General features: G+C 44.8%; 1 protein-coding gene across 1 annotated transcript in view; it reads right to left on the bottom strand.

Moving 5' to 3' along the window:
- The window catches only part of SMG1 (SMG1 nonsense mediated mRNA decay associated PI3K related kinase), a gene marked incomplete in the record, with an annotated part of 420,057 nt that overhangs the window by 313,565 nt on the left and 85,440 nt on the right, over positions 1-21,052 (bottom strand). The window contains 3 exon segments of the mRNA XM_077448938.1: positions 4,530-4,670; positions 14,923-15,024; positions 16,733-16,820. Coding sequence (XP_077305064.1) covers positions 4,530-4,670; positions 14,923-15,024; positions 16,733-16,820 — 331 coding nt within the window.

The following is a 21,052-nucleotide window of genomic DNA, read 5'->3' on the forward strand; positions in this document are numbered from 1 at the left end:
GACCCCAGGAAAGGTGGATCAGGCCATGTCTAAGTTGATTGCACACACACTGAATAGTGAGCAGAAAGGTTAAAATAGCAGTGGTCTCAACTGACTGTCAAAAGCCTGTGAAACAAATTTTCTGTACTTATAAAAATTGTTCAATTAGCTTTCACCCTTCAAAAAAATAGCAGTGGTTTCTGCAGCATGCTGGAGTGGCACAACATGCTGCGGAGTAGTTATGCTGTTTACAAAAGAAACAAACTTGCATTTAAAAAGTTTTCTGCTTCGTATTCAATGTATGTGCGTGCATACATACAGTATCTCACAAAAGTGAGTACACCCCTCACATTTTTGTAAATATTTTATTATCTCTTTTCATGTGATAACACTGAAGGAATGACACTTTGCTACAATGTAAAGTAGTGAGTGTACAGCTTGTATAAGTGTAAATTTTCTGTCCCCTCAAAATAACTCAAAACAGCCATTAATGTCTAAACCACTGGCAACAAAAGTGAGTACACCCCTAAGTGAAAATGTCCAAATTGGGTCCAAAGTGTAAATATTTTGTGCGGCCACCATTTTCCAGAATTGCCTTAACCCTTTTGGGCATAGAGCTTCACAGGTTGCCACTGGAGTCCTCTTCCACTCCTCCATGAAGACATCACTGAGCTGGTAGATGTTCAAGACCTTGCGCTCCTCCACCTTCCATTTGAAAATGCCCCACAAATGCTCAATAGGGTTTAGGACTAGAGACATGCTTGGCCAGTCCATCACCTTTATCCTCAGCTTCTTTAGCAAGGCAGTGGTCATCTTGGAGGTGTATTTGGGGGTCGCCATGTTAGAATACCACCCTGCAGCCCAGTCTCATAAGGGAGGGGATCATGCTCTGCTTCAGTATGTCACAGTACATGTTGGCATTCATGGTTCCCTCAATGAACTGTAGTTCCCCAGTGCCAGCAGCACTCCTGCAGCCCTAGAGCACGATACTCCCACCACCATGCTTGTCTGTAGGAAAGACACACTTGTCTGTTTGGCTTTCTTGTGCGTCATCTTTAGAAGAGACTTCCTTCTGGGAATGCAGACCAATTTGATGCAGTGTGCAGCATATGGTCTGAACACTGACATGCTGACCCCCCCACCCCTTCAACCTCTGCAGCAATACTGGCAGCACTCATACATCTATTTCCCAAAGACAACCTCTGGATATGACACTGAGCATGTGCACTCAACTTCTTTGGTCGACCATGGAGAGACCTGTTCTGAGTGGAACCTGTCTTGTCAAGCCGCTGTATAGTCTTGGCCACTGTGCAGTTCAGCTCAGTTTTAGGGTCTTTGAAATTTTCTTATAGCCTAGGCCATCTTTATATAGAGCAACAATTTTTCAGATCCTTAGAGAGTTCTTTGCCATTAGGTGCCATGTTGAACTTCCAGTGACCAGTATGTGAGAACGATGACACAATTTAACACACCTGATGACCATTCACACCTGAGACCTTGTAATTCTAACGATTCACATGACCGGGGAGGGAAAATGGCCAATTGGGCCCAATTTGCACATTTTCACTTAGGGGTGTACTCACCCCCTTGGTTTGTGCTGTATTCCTCATAATTCCAGCTGAAATATGCACTTGTTACAAATTTCCAGAATAGTCCAGTCGCTTGAAGGTATGAGCCCATTAAACCCAGGGTCTATGAAAACTCAGCCTGTGTCCGATACTATATGACTAAAATAAAGATATTCTCGACTTGCTTATTTTGTTTTCTTCCAGTAAATCACAGGACAGTATTAGCCAATTTTTAGAGCAAATTGGGTTATGCGCCACATCCTGGTGATTGGCAAAGCTGAAAACCCATCCCTGCCCCACACCCAGCATGACTTCAGTTTTGTAGCAAGCAATACAGGAGTACACAAACAAGGAAAGGCAGGTACTGTGTCCTCTGATGTACTTTACTTTAAGAAAATGATTATCATACATTATAGGAATAGCCAATTTGTATACCAGTGGTCAGCACTTCCATCTAGCAGAACTAGGGTCATCTGTTTGAATTCCAACCTGCAAACTACCTGCCTGGAGTTTGCATATTCTCCCTGTGCGGGTTTCCTCTGGGTACTCCAGTTTCCTGCCACACTACAAAGACATGCTGGTCGGTGAATTGGAACCGCTCTAAATTGGCCCTAGTATGAGTATAAATGTAAGCTAGGGATCTTAGATTGTAAGTGCCTTGAGGACAGAGGACTGATGTGAATGTACAATATATATGTAAAGCACCGCACAAATTGACAGTGCTATATAAATTACATAAAATAAATCTGATAGACCCCAGAAAAATAAAGCTTGGAGTTGAACATTTCCAAGAAGCACCAACACTTCAGGCAGGAAGACCCTTTAACCAGAACATGGGAACCTATCAAACGTGGAACAAGAAGCAGACTGTCCCTTACAAGACCCCAAAGGAAGGACAAAATTCCCAACTGACGAAAGGAGTTTGTAGTAGAGAGGAAGACCTGAAACTGCAGCACATTTCAGCAATGAGCAATCTCCGAAGGATGCTTAAGAGAAGGAAAGGGTGATGGTACTGACAATGTCTTGGTCAGGGTGGAAAGACTCAACCACCTAGGGGACATGGGAGAACAACCTTCTCCATGTGTAGCACAAGAAAACGTCCCTTACCAGACAAGGCTGCTAGGTTAGAAATCCTCTGTGCAGAAATAAAGTATAAGGCAATGGCAACCTTATGAGTAGGTGCCGCCAAAGGGATATCAAACGGCAGTTACTAAGGCTTTATGTACACTGGCAGCTCCTGAGCGCAGCAGTGAGAAAATACAAAACTCAAAAAAATGCAAACCGCGTTTTTGCAGTTTCCCACGGCCAAAACGTTCCTAGTGTTCAGAAGAGGGAGGTTTAAGCTCACCTAAATTCGAAAGCTCTTAAAAGCTGCTAAAAGCCTATGTTTACATGTACACACAGAAAGAGGGGATCAAGCTGCAGCTCCATGTCTGAATGGAGACACAGAGCAGTGGCTCGGGTGCCCCCATAGCAAGCTGCTTGCTGTAGAGGCCAGGAGCGCCAGCAAGGGACCCAAGAAGAGGATCTGGGCTGCGCAGGACCACTGCACAGAGAAGGCAAGTATAACATATTGGTATTTTTAGACCAACACTTCCAACCCCCTTTTGCCAGTGTCACTAAGCGATCGTTTTTTCTGATCGCTGCATTAGCGTCACTGGTGCCGCTAGGTAACTAGTTATTTTTTAGGTTCACCGCCAGGTTTTTATAGTGTTAGGTACCCCCATATACTACCTAATAAAGGTTTTAACCCCCTGATTGCCCCTAGAGTTAACCCTTTCACCAGTGATCACCATATAAGTGTCACTGGTGATGCTGGTTAGCCAGTTATTTAGGTTCCCCGTCAGGTTTTTATATAGCGTCAGGGACCTACATATACTACCTAATAAAGGTTTTAACCCCTGATTGCCCCTAGTTAACCCTTTAACCAGTGATCACCATATAAGTGTTATGGGTGACGCTGGTTAGTTTGCTTTTTATAGCATCAGGGCACCCGCCATTTATTACCCAATAAAGGTTTAACCCCCTGATCACCCGGCGGGTGATAGCAATTAGGTTTTAGGGTCAGGGTCTGCGTCGCCCCAGGCAGCGCTAGGTTAGTGCCAGTACCACCAACACCCACGCGCAAAGCATACACCGGTTGAGAACATTCCAGTCCAACATGCCCCTTGTACTGGAAATCAAATTGGTTGGAGCAAACACATGTGAACCAACAACAGTTTAAACCAGAGGACTGATGGAGGGATTAACCCATCTCGATATCCATTATGATGGGATTATGTTGCCACCCACCATCATAATGGATATGCAGAAGCTCTGTATCCTGTGATGTACGATAAAGAAAAATAGGATTTTTGGTTTACATGAAAAAAAAAATGTTATTCTTGAAATACATCACAGGACACAGAACATGTTCATAGCCATTACGATAAGTGGCAGCACAACCCTATCACAATGAATATGAAGATGCTCCATGTCCTGTGATGTACAATAAAGGAGAAAAAAACAAACCAAAAAAAAAACCATTTCTCTTGTATGCTGAGAGTGGGAGGGATTATGCAGGACTGGGTTTTTAGCTTTGCCAGTGTCCAATCAGGAGGTGTAGCATAACCCATTAGTCTAAGAATTAGCCAATTTTGTGACCTGCAATGTAAAGAAAATAATTTTCAGGAAACTAAAATAAAAAAGTCCGTATTTAAGAGCTTTGAATAACTGTTTTGTATGGCCCAAATCAGAAATTTCAGGTACATTTTTGATCATGGTAAGGGAATTTTATAAAGCGGATGTCATGATGTAATCCAAGTATCGTTAATCTCAAAGCGATCGTATGAGACGAATGCAGTTTAAAATATCTTCAAAAGAATAGAATGTCTCTATATTTGCAAAATGTATTAGCCAGAAAGTGTAGCAGCATATGCTTCAGGTTAAAAGGTCCATCGTCATGTATATTAAGACACCATAATTGCAACAAAGTAAGCTTACCCTGATCTATGAGTGCTCCCATACAAAATAAAGCTGATGACATCTGAGAAGTCTTGAGGGTGGAATGTGTTGCAGGGAGATTTGCTCATGTGGTTTCTTATTGCAGTCGAGATTTCTTGCATTTCTGTGTGATTGGTGTTACTGTAACGGAAAAATAGTAGTTACATGCAGTTCACACATGGTTAGAAACACAGAAGTGTTTTAATAAGGGTGTCAAATAAGTAACCAGGAAATACAAGTATAAAATTTATAAAGCAGATGGTGATAAATCTTTGCAAATCTTCCCTACAAATCCTCATACTGCAACACAGATGCAAAAACAGAACCTGGGCAAGTGCCTGACCAAAGCATGATGAGTACAGCAGAGAAAATTAAAAAAAGCACACAAATACATAACAGTATATAAAAAAATAAAAATAAATAAAAAAAATTGTAGTGTTTACACAACGTAGAACTAATCATTTGCAATATCATCCAAGTAAAAAAAAAAAAAAAAAAAGGCTTTTTTATAACAGCTTACCTGTAAAATCCTTTTCTTTGATGTACATCAGGGGACACAGAGCCACAGTAGTTACTATGTGGGTTATATCGGACAGACAGGTGATGGACACTGGCGCACCCCTAAGGCATGTACTCCCCATATAACCCCTCCCACTACTGGGAGTCCTCAGTTTTGTAGCCAAACAATACAAGTGTATACCAACGAAGGGAGGGACCTCTGTGTCCCCTGATGTACATCAAAGAAAGGGATTTTACAGGCAAGCCGTTATAAAAATCCTGTTTTCTTTTCTTGCATTAGGGGACACAGCCATAGTAGTTACTATGTGGGATGTCCCATAGCAATGGTAACTGAAAGGGGTGATGCAACAAAAAAACAAGAGGCCAGAGGACAAAATCTGATAAACATACGAGCCAAAGACCAAGTCGCGGCCTTACAGATCTGAGTCATAGAGGCCTGATGATGCACCAACCAAGAGGCACTAATCGACCCTGGATGAGTGTGCTCTAACATGAGAAGGAAGAATTTTCTTCTTTAACCATTTGCCGACCGCCGCACGACGATGTACGTCGACAGAATGGCACGGGCAGGCATAAGGGCTTACATGTACGTCCTTGCCTGCCCGCGGGTCGGGGGCCCGTTCGGGCCCCCGCCCGGTGCCTGCGGCGGTCGGTATTCGTTCGGGAGCGATCCCGGACGAGGGGACGGCCATTCATTCATGGCCACCCCCTCGCAATCGCCTCCGACGAATGAAAATGTCCCGTGACATCACTTCCTCTCCTGTAATGTAAACACAGGAGAGGAAGTGATGTATTCTCTCCTCCGTGTCGGTATTTTTCGTTCCGGCACCGAGGAGAGAGCATCGGTGAGTTGCACAAGCACTACACTACACAGTAGAACATGCCAGGCACACTCACACCCCCCCTTTACCCCCCGATCAACCCCCAATTACCCCTGCCCCCCCAGTCACAGTGACACCAATTGCTTTTTTTTTTTTTTTTTTTGCATTGGTGTCATTTGTGACTGTAATAACTGTTAGGGCAGCTAGGGTTAGCCCCCTTTAGTTCTAATGTGCCCCCCTAACCCCCCCAATAAAGGTTTAACCCCGTGATCACCCCCCCTCGCCAGTGTCACTAAGGCTGGGTTCACATTGCAGCGGTTTGTGAGAACGAATGTGATTCGCACCGCACTGCAGTGCAAATCACATCCGATCTCTGTGCGATTCGAGTTCAGCCATACAGATAGTATGGCTGAATTCGTGTCGCACCCGCCGCACCTGCCGCAAATTCGCACGGGACCCTTTTTTGGCCCGCAGCAGAATCGGATCGCATGGGTGTTCACACCATGCGATCCGAGTTTGCAGATCGCACTGCGATATGCGAACTGATCTGGGGGTGTCATTAACATTTCACCGACACTCCCAGCAGTTCGCATAGGGCAGTGTGAACTGCCGCCGGGAGGCATGCGATGCGGGAACCCGCCGCGGATACGTGGCATTCCCGCATCGCTCCAGTGTGAACCCAGCCTAATAAGCGATCATTTTTCTGATCGCTGTATTAGTGTCACAGGTGACGCTAGTTAGGCAGGTAGGTATTTAGGTTCGCCGCAGCTTTTTATAGCACCAGGGACCCCCATATACTACCGCATAAAGCCCCCTGATTTCCCCCTAGTTAACCCTTTCACCAGTGATCACGATATAACTGTTACAGGTGACGCTGGTTGGTTAGTTATTTTTTTATAGTTTCAGGGCACCCGCCATTTATTACCTAGTCTCACTAGTGTACCCCTAAATTTAGGGGTGTCTACTTTCCAAAATGGGGTCATTTTGGGGGGGGGGGTTTGTGCCATCTTGGCATTTTATGGCCTTCAAAACTGTAACGCCCTTAGAAAGCCTGAAGGCGGAGCTTGGTTTTCGGGGCCCCGTACGCGGCTAGGCTCCCAAAAAGTCCCACATATGTGGTATCCCCGTACTCAGGAGAAGCAGCAGAATTTATTTTGGGGTGTCATTTCACATATGCCCATGGCATGCGTGAGCAATATATCATTTAGTGACAACTTTGTGAAAAAAAAAATAAAAAAAAGTTTGTAATTTTCCCACAACTTGTGGCAAAATATAAAATATTCCATGGACTCAACATGCCTCTCAGCAAATAGCTTGGGGTGTCTACTTTCTAAAATGGGGTCATTTGTGGGGGTTTTGTGCCATCTTGGCATTTTATGGCCTTCAAAACGGTCACAGGTAGTGAGAAGTGAAATCAAAAATTTACGCCCTTAGAAAGCCTGAAGGCGGTGCTTGGTTTTCGGGGCCCCGTACGCGGCTAGGCTCCCAAAAAGTCCCACATATGTGGTATCCACGTACTCAGGAGAAGCAGCAGAATTTATTTTGGGGTGTCATTTCACATATGCCCATAGCATGTGTGAGCAATATATCATTTAGTGACAACTTTGTGTAAAAAAAAAAAAAAAAATATTTTTTGTCATTATTCAATCGCTTGAGGCAAAAAAATAAAATATTCAATGGGCTCAACATGCCACTTATCAATGGTAGTGCCTTCTTTTCCCTAGACTGAGGCTCTGGGGGGGGAAGAATGAAGAACATCCTCTTGGTTTAAATGTAGGAATTCAGGATGAGGACATAAAAACAACCCCATCCTTATGCATGATAAAACATGGCTCTTTACATGGCAGAGCCGCTAGTTCCGATACTCTTCTAGCAGAAGAAATGGCAACCAGAGAGATCATTTTTGTCAAAAGCCAAGAAAATTGTTCAAAGGCTCAAGCGGCTGATTCAGCAAAGCCAATGAGACCAAATTTAAATCCCAAGCATTTAGAGGTGCCTTGATAGGGGGGAATAATCCATGTTATCCCCTGAATAAGCTACACACCAAGATTGGGAAGCAAGAGGCCATTGAACACACTGACAAGGCCAGGATCTGGCTTTTTATAGAAGTCAAGACCAGCTTAATTTCAGATGCCATATGCAGGAAATCAGATCCTGCCTATGACCTACTTCCTGGGGTGCCAACCCCTGGATCCACACCAAGAAACATATGCCTTCCAGACTCATAGTAAGTGACTCTGGAAGCCGGCTTCCTGGCATCAAAGTAGACACTACCTAAGGAGATCACCCACGATCTTTTATAGAGTGGGATTGGCACCCTCCAGAATAGAGATTTTCCCTTTTTCTGGATAACAACCAATTTAGGCTCTGACTTACGTCGGGAGCCAAGCGTATTGGAGACAAACAAGGCCTGAAATTTTATTCCAGATCGACAGGATGATGTTTTGAAGCAGTTTTTTTGAGTAAAAACTGCACGTAAGGGATGGCCTTGACGGAGGCCACCATTTCCCCTAAAAATCTCCTGCACAGCCGAATGGAAGGAATCTTCCTTTGTTTTGACAAGTTGAATTAGTTCTACAATGGAACCGATCATTGTCTGAGGTAAGAATACCTTCTTCTGTATGGCATCTATAACCAGCCCCCAAGTACTGTAATCTCCTTGATGGTTTTAAGGAGAATCTTCCTAGGTTGAGTATCCAACCTAGAGATCTCAGATAGTTATGGCTGTGACCAGACTCTGGTTTTAGACCCTAGACTGAATGATCTATTAAAAGTAGATCTTCTAAATAGGCTAGGACCGTTATACCTTGAGCCCTTAATCTGGCCAGAATCCTTCAGAACACTTGTGGTGCTGTGGCTAAGCTGAATGGCAGGGCCACAACTGAAAAGATAATTTTATATTTCAAAACGCAGAAATTTCTGGCGAGCGGGAAAATCTGGCACATGGAGATATGCAACTCCCCTTCTTGCAGGATGGATACAGCAGATTTAATTATGAAAGGATCGGATGTTTAAGTGCCGATTCAGATCTTCGAGATCTAGAATGGGTCTTACCCATCTGTTCGGTTCTGAAACTTTAAAAGGTTTGAGCCAAAACCACCTGTTCCACTAAGGGAACCTCTGATATTGGGATAACAGCTGATCCAGAGGCCAGAAGAGAGACTTTTTCACTGGATCCTTGGGAACATTTTCCAAGGAGACGGAAACTCTCCTAACTCTAGTCATAACCTAGAGAAAAAAATTGCAGAAATTCATCTGTCTTGACATTGTTCGTGCCAGATCTTGAGAATGGTTGGACCTTTCCCCTCACCACCTAGAGGAGGTCCAGGGCTAGAATTATTTCTCTCACTCTACCGATCGTGGCGACACCTCACGTGTGCTTTGAACACTGTTTTCATATGTGGACAGGACTTACGTATGCGTTCCCAGCCAAGGCGGCGCCGCCGATTTTTTGAACACTGAGACCGGGCGCAACATCATAACATCGCGCCCGGCCTCCGACGATCATAGATACTCCGGCGAGCATCTGGTCGGAAATCTCCACGATCAACATCTGGGCCGGCGGTTCCTCTGTCAGACTCATCACTGCGATGAGTCGGGGGCGGCGGGAGGGGGGGGGTGTCCCCTTTCACCGTCCATAAGAACGATCAAGCGGCGGAACAGACGCTATGATCGTTCTTACGGTGTAGAGAATGGCCGGCTGAAAATTCCGATATCTGAAGCCTCAGGCATCATTCAGATATAACCCCACAAAGCCAACGACGTCATATGACGGCATGCGGATACCAAGTGGTTAATTTGCTGGATCCTTTAATATCAGTGCATTACCCACCGGACATGTGAGACTCTGCTCACTGAGGTGATTGCAGCATCAATTGCTGTAGCCCCCCCCCCCCCCCCCCATTTTCTTCATAGAAATCCTCTTTCATAGATAAAGTGTGGAGAATTTCTTGGGAGGATATTGTTTATCCGGATGTTCCCATTCAGAATAGATACTTTTTTTTAGCTACAGTATGCATGAATAGGTAAAAACATCCACACATCCACACCTGTGCTGCAGAAATGGTTGAGTAAGGGAGTACACAAGCAACCTGACTTGTGATGCTATTCCTTCCATATTAGGATCCTCCGAAGAGGATAAATAAGTATCTTCCAATATTTGGGAAGATCTACCTAATCCCCACAGCCTCCTGTACCTCAACAAAAGGGTCCTGAGGACTAGATGGGAAATCTGGTATGTTCAGTCCCACTATGGAGAGACATCATAGGTAGAAGAAAAAACCTTTGTATGATATATACAGGGACTGAAGTGTTCTATGCAACAATTTCCCCCGACGGCTCAATCTGACTAGTCGTATCCCTCTCAGAGGAGGATGACATTCTTTTGGAAATGGACTTAGTTTACAATGCAAAACTAATGACCCTTTTAGAGAAGTTCCTGGTTCCATTACCATTCATAGCCTAAAGCATAAAGCAGAGGCACTATGCAAAAGATTGTACATTGCTAGGCTATAGTTCAGCGCCATTAGCTGCTATTAACCCTAGCTTCAGTAAAGTATAATGTGCCAAAGAAATAAGCCTGTGTTCACTAACCTGACCAAGCCATCCACCTGCTCTGTCCCTCCACAGCCAGCAGCAGCTTTCACATACACAGCGCTAAAACCAGCTTCTGCCATGTGTGGCCGGCGTCTGACGCCGTTAGCCACGCCCCACCGCGAATTACAGCCCCCCTCCTTTCCTTTCAAAGGAAAGTGCTTCCCCGCGTGAGTGGAGTCCTGTGGACATGAAGGCATGGCGCGGGGGGGGGGGGTAAATCATCCGCTGATGCAGCCGCGGTCTGCACCTTTTAAAAAAATAAAAATAAATAAACACAACTGCTTCGCATCCTGAAAAAACAAATATTTGGGGCACAGGAGGAGACCAGACCTGCCCTTCTCACCGGAGGATCTGTTGCGGCTGGAGAAGAGAGTGAAGGCTTCCTTGCTGTTTCCAGCATCAGGGCAGTGAGTGCTCAATACAGCTCCCATTGGTGACACATAAGCGTGACAACATACATAGAAGGAGAAATTCCTGAGAAATCTCCCTTACCTTATCTGAACAGCAGGGTTTTATCAGAGATAAAGACCCAATCTTCACCCTTCACGGTGGGCTCCGAGACCTTTTGGGTAACCGTCAGGAACCGGGGAACCTTGGGTTATCCACAATCCTGGGCCTGCGACAGCCCCCTGTCAGTAAAAACTTTATGGCCCTACTACTAAAAAGTACTGGATCCCAGGGCCCAGCTCTCTAAAGAGAAGCGCTCACAAGCAAAACCTTGTTTCTTCAGACACGAGGCCTGGGTATCATTCATTTAGCCCATTAATAGACTTCAAACCGATCAGCATGGCTAGCCCCAGCAAGGATTGCTTCCAGTGGAGCTCAGCACAGCTTCACTCGTGACCAACACCTTAGACACTGGTGAAAAAACTGAGGACTCCCAGTTGGGGGGGATTATATAGTAGAGTACATGCCTTAGGGGAGTGCCAGTGTCTATCACCTGTTGGTCCGATATAACCTACATAGTAACTATGGCTCCGTGTCCCCTGATGTAGGAAAAGAAATACCTGTTGATACTGAAAGAAAATCGAATGAGTTTTTGTGCTCTCTGCCTGTACTGCATTCTTACCAGTTACTTGTTTTGCTCCCCTCCATGTTCTGTAGCCCTAAAAATTCCTGCCCTAGGGTGACAAGGGACCTTCCAACGTCCTTAGAAACACCACCTGGGTTCAAACAGACAGGCACTTCTGCAGCAGCATCAATGCCTGAGATGTATCCAGATTAAATCCAAGTATTTCAGGCATTAGGTCAAAATCAAGGCCAAATTCTGAAGGTTTAGCACCTAGCCAAACCGTTCCAGAGTTTGTACCATCATCTGGACATTGTGCACAAGTCTTCGATTCAATTGCTCTCATAGGAGCAATTTGTCCAGGTATCCCACAGTTGGAATTCCTTGGATTCGCAAACAACCCCAGAATCATAGCCAACACCTTGGTAACACCCTGTGACCCATGGACACCCAGTGACCCGAACTGGCAGTGGTAACCCTCCACTGCAAAGTGCATACATCGTTGGCAAGATCAGAAATATGGGACGTGTAGGTAGGCAAACTTGAGGTCAACTGAAGCGAGGAAGTCTCCTGATGAAACAAAGCAATCACAGACTGCTTCCTGAATTTTTGAGTTTTCAGGAACTTGGGAACCATAAAACAGGTTGGCGTAAAAACCTTGTAACCTCTCCTGCACACCCAGACATCTTCTGAATCCTACTCTGAAAAGGAGAATCTGCTTTGCCCAGGCCTTGAAGTCGTAAAGTCTCCTTTTAAAGCGGAGTTCCAGGCTTTTTAGGTTTATTAAGAGTCAGCAGCTACAAAAAGTGTAGTTGCTGACTTTTAATAAACAGACACTTATCTGTTCCACTGGCCAATAATGCGGCCGTAAGGAGCGTTGCTCCTCTCCCCCTCCTCTCTGCCGGCGCCTCCATCTCCACTCTGGGCACCCGGCCGTGACAGCTTTCGGCTTCATGGCTGGGCATGCACGGCACATGCGCGAGTCGCGCTGCGCTTTTGGAGTGGACAGGCGATCTCCTGGGACCTGTCATCACGTGTCCCAGGAGATTGCCTAGAGGGAGGGGCCACCTAAGGCGAAAGGAGGAGTCACCTTGGCGAAAGGGGGACAGGAACTCCCCCCTAATGAAACCCCCACTCCCCCCCCCCAAAAAAAAAACATTACAGATATGGCATGTAAGGGGGCGAGGAGTGCTTAAAGTGGAAGTTCTATTTTTGGGTGGAACTCCGCTTTAAGGATTGGATGATGGAAGTCAGCAGAGCTTCTGCTAATTTACCAATCTCTAGAGCAATTGCAGCTGCATTTTGCAATGTGCACAGTCGATTTTCCCTGTACTAAATCAACCCCACAGTGTCGGTGAGCCCAGCCCTCTCACTCCAAACTGGTGTTTGACTGACCTTAGGATGCATGTGCCAGGTAGCCGTCTGTGTCCAAGGCAACTTTGGACCCTAATACCCCATACACACGATCAGACTTTCCGCCAACAACACTGTGGAATTTTGTTTGAAGGTTGTTGGCTCTAAGTTGTCTTGCATACATACAATTGTTGGCTAACAGTTGCAAACGTAGTGACATACATGTTTTGGGTTCCTTCTGTTAATTTTGTTTTAGTAGAAGTTTGGCGCGTGTTGATTTGCGCTTTTCTTTTTGCGTTTTTCATTTAGCGCTATTATTCTTGATATCACTTAAAAAAAGCCATTGAAAATTAGTTTGCAATAACTCCATCAGTATCACCAGAAAAGCAGCTTCATTACCATCCCATTAAAGAGGAGAATAGTGTGCCACATTTGGAGATTTCCCAATATGCCACGTCACCAATGTTAATGCTCCATTACGAATGTTAGCTTACAACACTGGCCGCTTCTGCTTCTGAGCATGAATGGACTTTTATCCGACGGACTTGTGTACACACGATCGGAAAGTCCAACGAAAAAGGTTTGTTGGCAGAAAATTTGAGAACCTGGTAGTCAACATTTGTTGGCGGAAAGTTCGGCAACAAATGTTCAATGGCGCATATACATGGTCGGACTTTCCGCCAACAAGCTCACATCCAACATTCGTTGTTGGAAAATCCGATCGTGTGTATGGGGCATAAGATTCCTCTTAAAAGGAGAAGTCCAAGCAAAGCTAGTTTGACTGGGCTTATGGATCACAGGAGTGCAGTTCGTTCTGCACTCCTGTGACCCATTTTCAGCAGAGCTCTCTGCTGACATCACAGAAATCAGTCCAGGCACCACGTTATCCCAACAGTGGGAGTCTGGATCTGCACTTACACCTGTCTCAGCCTCCCAGCGACTTGCTGAGAGCCTGAGACAGCTGCTCCCTGCCTCTCCACATCTTAGCGCTCAGGAGGGAGCAGGGCGGAGAGCTGCTGATTGACAGTCTGCAGCTATCACTTCGGGGAGCTGTGAGAACTGAGCCACTGGCAATGTTTGATCGCTCGGTTCTCAATGCAGAGGCGCCGGGAGACAGATGGAGCATTGGACTGATGCTGTATCCACCTAGGTAAGTATGAAACTGAAAAAAAAAAATCTTTCAATTTTTTTTTAGGACTCCTCCTCTACAAAGGATTCCTGATTCTCCACTTCCTCCTCCAGAGAAACTTACCCCAAAGCTTCACTCACATAAAAGAGGGAGAAGGGGGAACACAAAACAGCTTACCAGCCTTGTCGATATTTAAACACTGCCACAACCTGTATACCTCTCTCAACAATGGGAAAAATACATGTCATGATGCCACCCTGTGCTCCAAAAGGCCACACACAGGAAACACTGCAAGGGGTGCGCTGCCACAACTCCACAGAGTCACTTGCCAGTCTATGCTACCTAGCCTAGCAAACCTAAATTTGTCCCATCATAACATGCATGCCTTACATGGTCTTTTGGGATTAGACTCCCCTCCTGATAGATTGTTGCTCTGAACCTGTAGAGCACCCTGCCAGCAAGATCTCCAGGTATGCTATATATTGGAGGTCAATGCCCACAATATCCAGTGCTGAACAGCAGGCATTATAGGCCATACCATTCTTGTATGTGGTGTCAGGGTGCAGTCACTCTTGGCCTATTGTCAGTAGTGACTAGTCAAGATAGGGCTTACCTCTGCCAAAAAAAGGGGTGTTACTAAGAGGCCCAAAGATACAGAACAAAATTCAAAAAAGATTCTGGAAAGCATCCATCACCTTCAAAAACTAGCACAAAAACTGAGGCTTAGCCAAGCTGGAAAGGGTGATGCCTGAGCAAGAATTCCTGGCTTTTTCTGGGCATTTTCCACTCCCTTGAAGGTGGCAGCACAACCCATACTATTAACTCCTCTCTGCCTGTGATGTATGATTAGAAAACAGTGGATTTTGGTTATCGATTTTAGACCGGCTTTTATAAACCTTAACAAAACTTATTGCACATTTCTTACTGTTAGGAGACAAAATACATGCAAGGTCAAGAATACATTACCTTAAAACAATGTCCAATGGAATAGACTTCAAGAGTTTCCCAAAAGCTTGTCTGAGCCGAATTCCACTTGAGACGAGCTGCACGCGGCACACATCAACGCACCTAAGTGTAGGCAAAATATTTGTGTATCGTAATTGATTTATAAAAGATCATGCAAAAAATGTCATCTTTTAGTTAGCATATGACCACAGCAACATTAAAGCAGAGTCGTCGTCCCCTGCACCCCCCCCCCTCTTTTTTTTTTTTTTTTTTTTAATATTCCACCGTAATTGGGTTCACTTCAAGTGCAATATTTACATAATGATATTAAATAGGAAGTAAACCCTGATGAGTTTACTTCCTCTTTCATTCCCTTTAAAGGCAAAGCATAATGGACTACTATGCATCGCATAGTAGTCCATTATGTGTCACTTACCTGACACAGGAGCCAGCGAAGTTACCGCTGTCCCCTGTAGTTCCGAGCGTCCATCTTCTTGGTGGGTCTCGCTGCTCCGGCGCCGTGATTCGCCGGAGCAGCGATGACGTCACTCACGCGCATGCGCACGGGAGCCGAGACTCGCAGCATTGCCGTCATCGACGATGCCCCGCTCAGTGAGCCTGCGCGCCGCTGTCTACGGCGCATGCGCCGTAGATTGCGGTGCCCGTCTTCAGGCAAATATCTCCTAAACCGTATAGGTTTGGGAGATATTTCTTGGACCTACAGGTAAGCCTTAATCTAGGCTTACCTGTAGGTCAAAGTGGTTTGTAAGGGTTTACAACCACTTTAATGCTGTCCTTTCAGTTAATGTTTAAAAACAACCCTGATTTCGGAAGCAGGCAGGGTCCATTTCTGCTGTTGGCATTTGAAGCCATCTTGTATTTGCAGGATTCGGTGCAGCTGATTACACAGCATGCTCCTCCCAAAACTCGCACGTGCGCAGTAATGCCACTGTGCGGTGCTCTCATTCTGACAAATTGCTACAGCACTGGAGAGGTTAGCAGAAGTTCCAGCCCCGTTGTTATAGGAACCTGTCAAAGAAAATCCCATTCCAGAAATCATGCAAGATTTTGGTAATAGGCGATTTCCAGGTACGCCTGGGATAGACGATGCAGATATCCCAGGAGTTCATGGGAGTGGCCTAGGCGGCCAGAAAAAGAAGTGCTCCGTACTCTAAGGAAACAAAGGGTATTTAAAAAAGCAAAAAAAAAAAAAAAAACCCCACAAAAAAGGTGGAACTCTGCTTTAAGGAGTTAACAAAATCCAAAAACACCTGTTCTCTGAAAATCAAAAACTAGGGAGGGAATGCCATGCAAAAATAAGAAATGTGTGCCTTCCGTGTTAGGTCTGCAGCCGTTCTTAGAACATTTATGCCTAACAAGCAGGGCAAAATGATAAAATGCACACAAGATGAAGGAGATATAAACCTTGCAAAAAAAAAAAAAAAAAACCATGTATGGTTTACCTAGTCAAGTTTGGAAAAGTAAAAATAAAAACACACAAGTGTTTTACACTAATACTGATGTGTTTTTAAATACCATGTCATTGAATTAAATTTCATACACCATATATGAACTATGTACAATTCTCATGTAAGCTATACTAAATATTAAACTCCAACAGTGCCAACTGTATGGCAAGCTGACACCAGTGTTACGCCAAAAAAAAAAAAACAGGTGCCAATTGTGGAGGGAGAGAGGAGACAAATGAGTGGGTGGAACTACTCTTTAAAAAAATGACAAACCAAACTAAGCAGAAAAGGTCAAAAGTTTACAGAATTCAAGTATAGCATTACTGTGGCAAAAAGTCTACTCAGGAAACCTATGATCATACCTCTGAAGCAGGTCTTCTGGTAAAGAAGATGACAAAATATGAAGGCTGTTGCAGGCCTGCAGGCAAATGTTCACATCTTCAAAAAGAGCTGGTTAGATTAAAAAAAACAAAAAAAACACATTTTAAAAAACACAATTTAAAGTTCTAAAGCCTTAAAAATATATATCAATTTTTTTACCTTAATGCACTCTCTGCATTAAGGTGAAAAACCTTCTGTTTTAAGGATACCCCCCAGCAACCAATTACCTGAGCAGAAGCGCTCTACCTCCACATAGGGAAGATTGATAGCAGCGATGGCTCTTGCTGCTGTCAATCAAATCCTATGATCAGGAGGCAGTGCAAAGCCCCATGGCCTGTGTCTATGGATGCAGTGAGCTCTCCCCCCCCCCCCCCACCCCTCGTAGACATGGATCTAAAAAGCAATTCTGAAAATGAAAGCAATTAAAAAAAAAAAAAAAAAAAAAAGACCTAATATAGTAAAAGTTGAACTACTGGGAATTAGGCAATTGCTCCTTTTGCCTACAGGATGATGAGTAAGGTGATATATTTACAATATTCTTTGCTCCCAGGCAGACAGTGCCCTCATTTGAGGTTTAAGGTCCTGGATTGTGGAGGGCAGGCATTTGATCTTACCTACAGTTCCAAGACTGCTGGTCCTGCAATGTACAGGATGACATTGGGGAGCTGCGACAGGTCAGGAAGCAAAGAGAAGCAGGCTAATGGGACCAGTCGTGCAGAGTAGAGTAAGCTGCAGGAGCAAGGATTAAAGTATATAAACTTAGCCATCATCCCCTAGGCAAAATAATCAGTTAACCCTTGCAGTGCAGAGAAAGACCCATTGCAAGGTAAAATAGGATTTTTAAAAGAGCTTACCTGTAAAATCCTTTTCTTGGAGTACATCATAGGACACAGAGCCTCAAGTATTTACTTAGTGGGACATCCCATAGCAATTCTACTTGAGGGGAGGGAGACAACCTGTAGGGCACTCCCAGACTGAGGCCTTCTACTGCTGCCTGTAGCACACTGTGCCCAAAGGAGATCTGGGTTATAGCTACCTTCAGGTGTTGACACTGGCACACCCAATACAGGAAGTTGACTCCCCTATACAACCCCTCCTCCTTCCAGGAGTACCTCAGTTTTTGTAGCCAAGCAATATACTTACACCCCCATAGAAAGAAGGGCTGGACCTATGTGTCCTATGTTGTACTCAAAGAAAAGGCTTTTACAGGTAAGCTATTATAAAAATCCTATTTTCTTTATCGTACATCATAGGGCACAGAGCCTTAAGTGTTTACTTAGTGGGACGTCCCATAGCAATGCCACTTGTGGGGAGGGAGACAACCCGTAGGGCACTGCCAGACTACTTCTACTGCTGCCTGTAGCACACTGTGCTCAAAGGAGATATCCTCATTCCATCTTACATCCACTTGATACAATTTTGTGAATGTATGGACTGAAGACCAAGTTGCGGTGTTGCAGATCTGAGCAAAGGAGGCCTGGTGATGCACTGCCCAAGAATCACTAACCGCTCTGGTAGAGTGCGCCTTAACTTTAATGGGGGGAATCTTACCCCTTAAATCATAAGCTGGAATTTTAACTTTCCAAATCCACTTAAAAACAGTGGATTTCAACGATGCCTGTCCTTTTCTTAGGACCCTCTGGTAGAATAATAAATCAGTCTTACGAATCTGAGCAGTTTTCTTTAAATAGATTTTCACTGCTCTCACTAAATCAAGACAATGTAATAACTTTTCTTCCCTGAAACACGGTTTTGAGAAAAACGATGGCAGGACAATATCTTCAGATGAAAGCGTTAAAGGGGTTGTAAAGCTTTGTTTTTTTATTTTCTAAATAGGTTCCTTTAAGCTAGTGCATTGTTGGTTCACTTACCTTTTCCTTAGATTTCCCTTCTAAAAATGTTTTTCCTTTGTCTGAATTTCTCACTTCCTGTTCCTCCTCAGTAAATTTCACACCATCAGCCGAGCGGTGTTTAGTCAGCCAGAACAGCTTACTGAGGAGGAACAGGAAGTGAGAAATTCAGACAAAGAAGAGAAAAAAAATATTTAGAAGGGAAATCAAAGGAAAAAAAGCTAAGTGAACCAACAATGCACTAGCATAAAGGAACCTATTTAGAAAAAAAAAAAAAAAAAAACCTTTACAACCCCTTGAAACCACTTTTGGCAAAAAGCCTTGACGAGGGCGTAACACCACTCTGTCCTCATGAATAATCAAATATGGCTCTTTACAAGAAGGAGCAGCCAATTCTGAAACCCTCCTTGCCGAGTATATAGCAACCAAAAATATCAGCATCCTAGTCAGAAAGACTAAGGGAATATGCTTAAATGGTTCAAATGGCTGTTTTTAGAACACAGACAAAACTAAATTCAAGTCCCAAGGGTTTAAAGGTGATTTAATTGGCGAATTAATCTGCATCACACCTTGCATAAAACCCCGGACTAAAGAATGCGTAGCAAGCGGTCTTTGAAATAAAACCGACAAGGCTGAGACTTGGCCATTAAGAGTACTTATGGCCAACTTCATCTCTAAGCCCAATTGTAGAAGGGCAAGAATTCTTCTTATAATACATCTCCGAGGGTGCCAACCCTTGGATTCACACCAGGAAACGTAAGCTTTCCAAACTTTAATATATAGCTCTGGAAGCTGGTTCCCTTGCATTGATTAAAGTTGAGATAACTGACCTGGAAATCCCACGCTTCTTCAGAATGTGGGTTTCAATAGCCAAACCATTAAAGTTAGTGTTCGTAAAGTAGGATGGAATATCGGCCCCTGCGAGAGCAGGTCTAGCCTTAGTGGGAGAGGCCAAGGACCCTCCACTGCCATTTTACCGACTGCTGCGTACCATGACCTTCTGGGTCCTGCTGGTGTTACCAGAATTACAGGCTCTTTCCAGCTTGATCCTGCAAAAATGTCGAGTCAGCAACTGAATCAGGGGAAAAGCATAGATCAGTGACAACTGATCCCAAGGGGTTACCAGCGCATCTGTTCAGTATGCGAGTGGATCCCTTGTTCTGGACACAAAGTTTACCAACGTCATGTTAAATCTGGACACTAGAAGACTATGTCAAGATTCCCCCATCTTTGGCAAACAGCCTGAAACACTTTGGGGTTTAGAGATCGTTCCCCTGGGAATAACTGCTGGCGACTTAGATAGACCGTCTGCCAATTTTCTACTTCCGGAATGAAAACTGCCAATAGGGATGGGACATTCCTTTCTGCCCAAGTTAGGATATGGTTCACTTCTCTCTCCTTCCAATAACTCACCCTGGCTTGCCATGTCAGGTATCTCCGGAGAGGATGACAGGATGTGGAGGCATGACTGGAGTTCCCAGCGCCTGCGGGTGGTTTTAGTGCCTTAGTAGTAAGCTTTGAAGCCATAGTGCAAAGCACAAAAAACAGAGGCACTCTAAGCCCGTGTACACACGCTCGGAGAATCCGTCGGAATGTGTCCTATCGGACCATGTTGTCGGATAATCCGACTGTGTGTGGTATGCATCGGACTAATTCCGTCGGAATATCCGTCGGACCCAATTTTCCAACTTGGAAACATTTTCCGACAAACTGGTCCGATCGGACATACTCCGATCAGGTGTAGAGAATTGCGATCGGACAAAGTGCCACGCATGCTCAGATCAAATTCCTACACCAAAGCTATTGGCTACTAGCCTGAACGTAGTCCCGTCGTAACGAAATAACGTTATCACGTTCTGGGAAAAAAAAAAAAAAAAAAAAAACAGTAGCAGCACAGAAAGATCTAGTGCTAAACAATAAGTCTTTTTCCTGTACTGCAAATGCCTGCATAAACCCCTCTATTGCACCAGTGCTTCTGTGTCCTGTTGCAGCCTTGCTTCAGCTGCTCTGATGGACACTGCGTTTGCAGAGTATCGGCTTTAAGCTTTTTCAGGTGCGAGCCAGATTGTCTGTGCGCCGTGTTGCAAGGACGCTTAGCCCGCACACGGCGCAGACCGCTGAAGCCACGCCCACTTTTCCGCCCTCTGTCTGTGACGTCAGGCCCCGGACGCGCGTGCACCTTTTGTTTGAACGGCCATCAGAGGAGAGGAGACTGCAGCCACACTGCAGCGCGTCTCTTAACACCGAAATGGCAAGTAACTGTTTTTCACCTCAGAGGGGAGGCAGGCAGGCGGGGGGAGGAGGTTCCACATTATCAGCTTTATGTTTAACACAACGTGCATCCCCAATCTATTCAGTCTGCCCATTTAGGGAGAGAAGACACCTCCCTCCAGCTTCTTTGAGGCACACGCTGTTTCAGCACAGATTTAAAACGAAACTTTCTGTATTGGG

Source organism: Lithobates pipiens, unplaced genomic scaffold (genome assembly GCF_037356315.1).
Source record: "Lithobates pipiens isolate NorthernLeopardFrog02 unplaced genomic scaffold, aLitPip1_a1.2 Scaffold_22, whole genome shotgun sequence".
Taxonomy (NCBI): domain Eukaryota; kingdom Metazoa; phylum Chordata; class Amphibia; order Anura; family Ranidae; genus Lithobates; species Lithobates pipiens.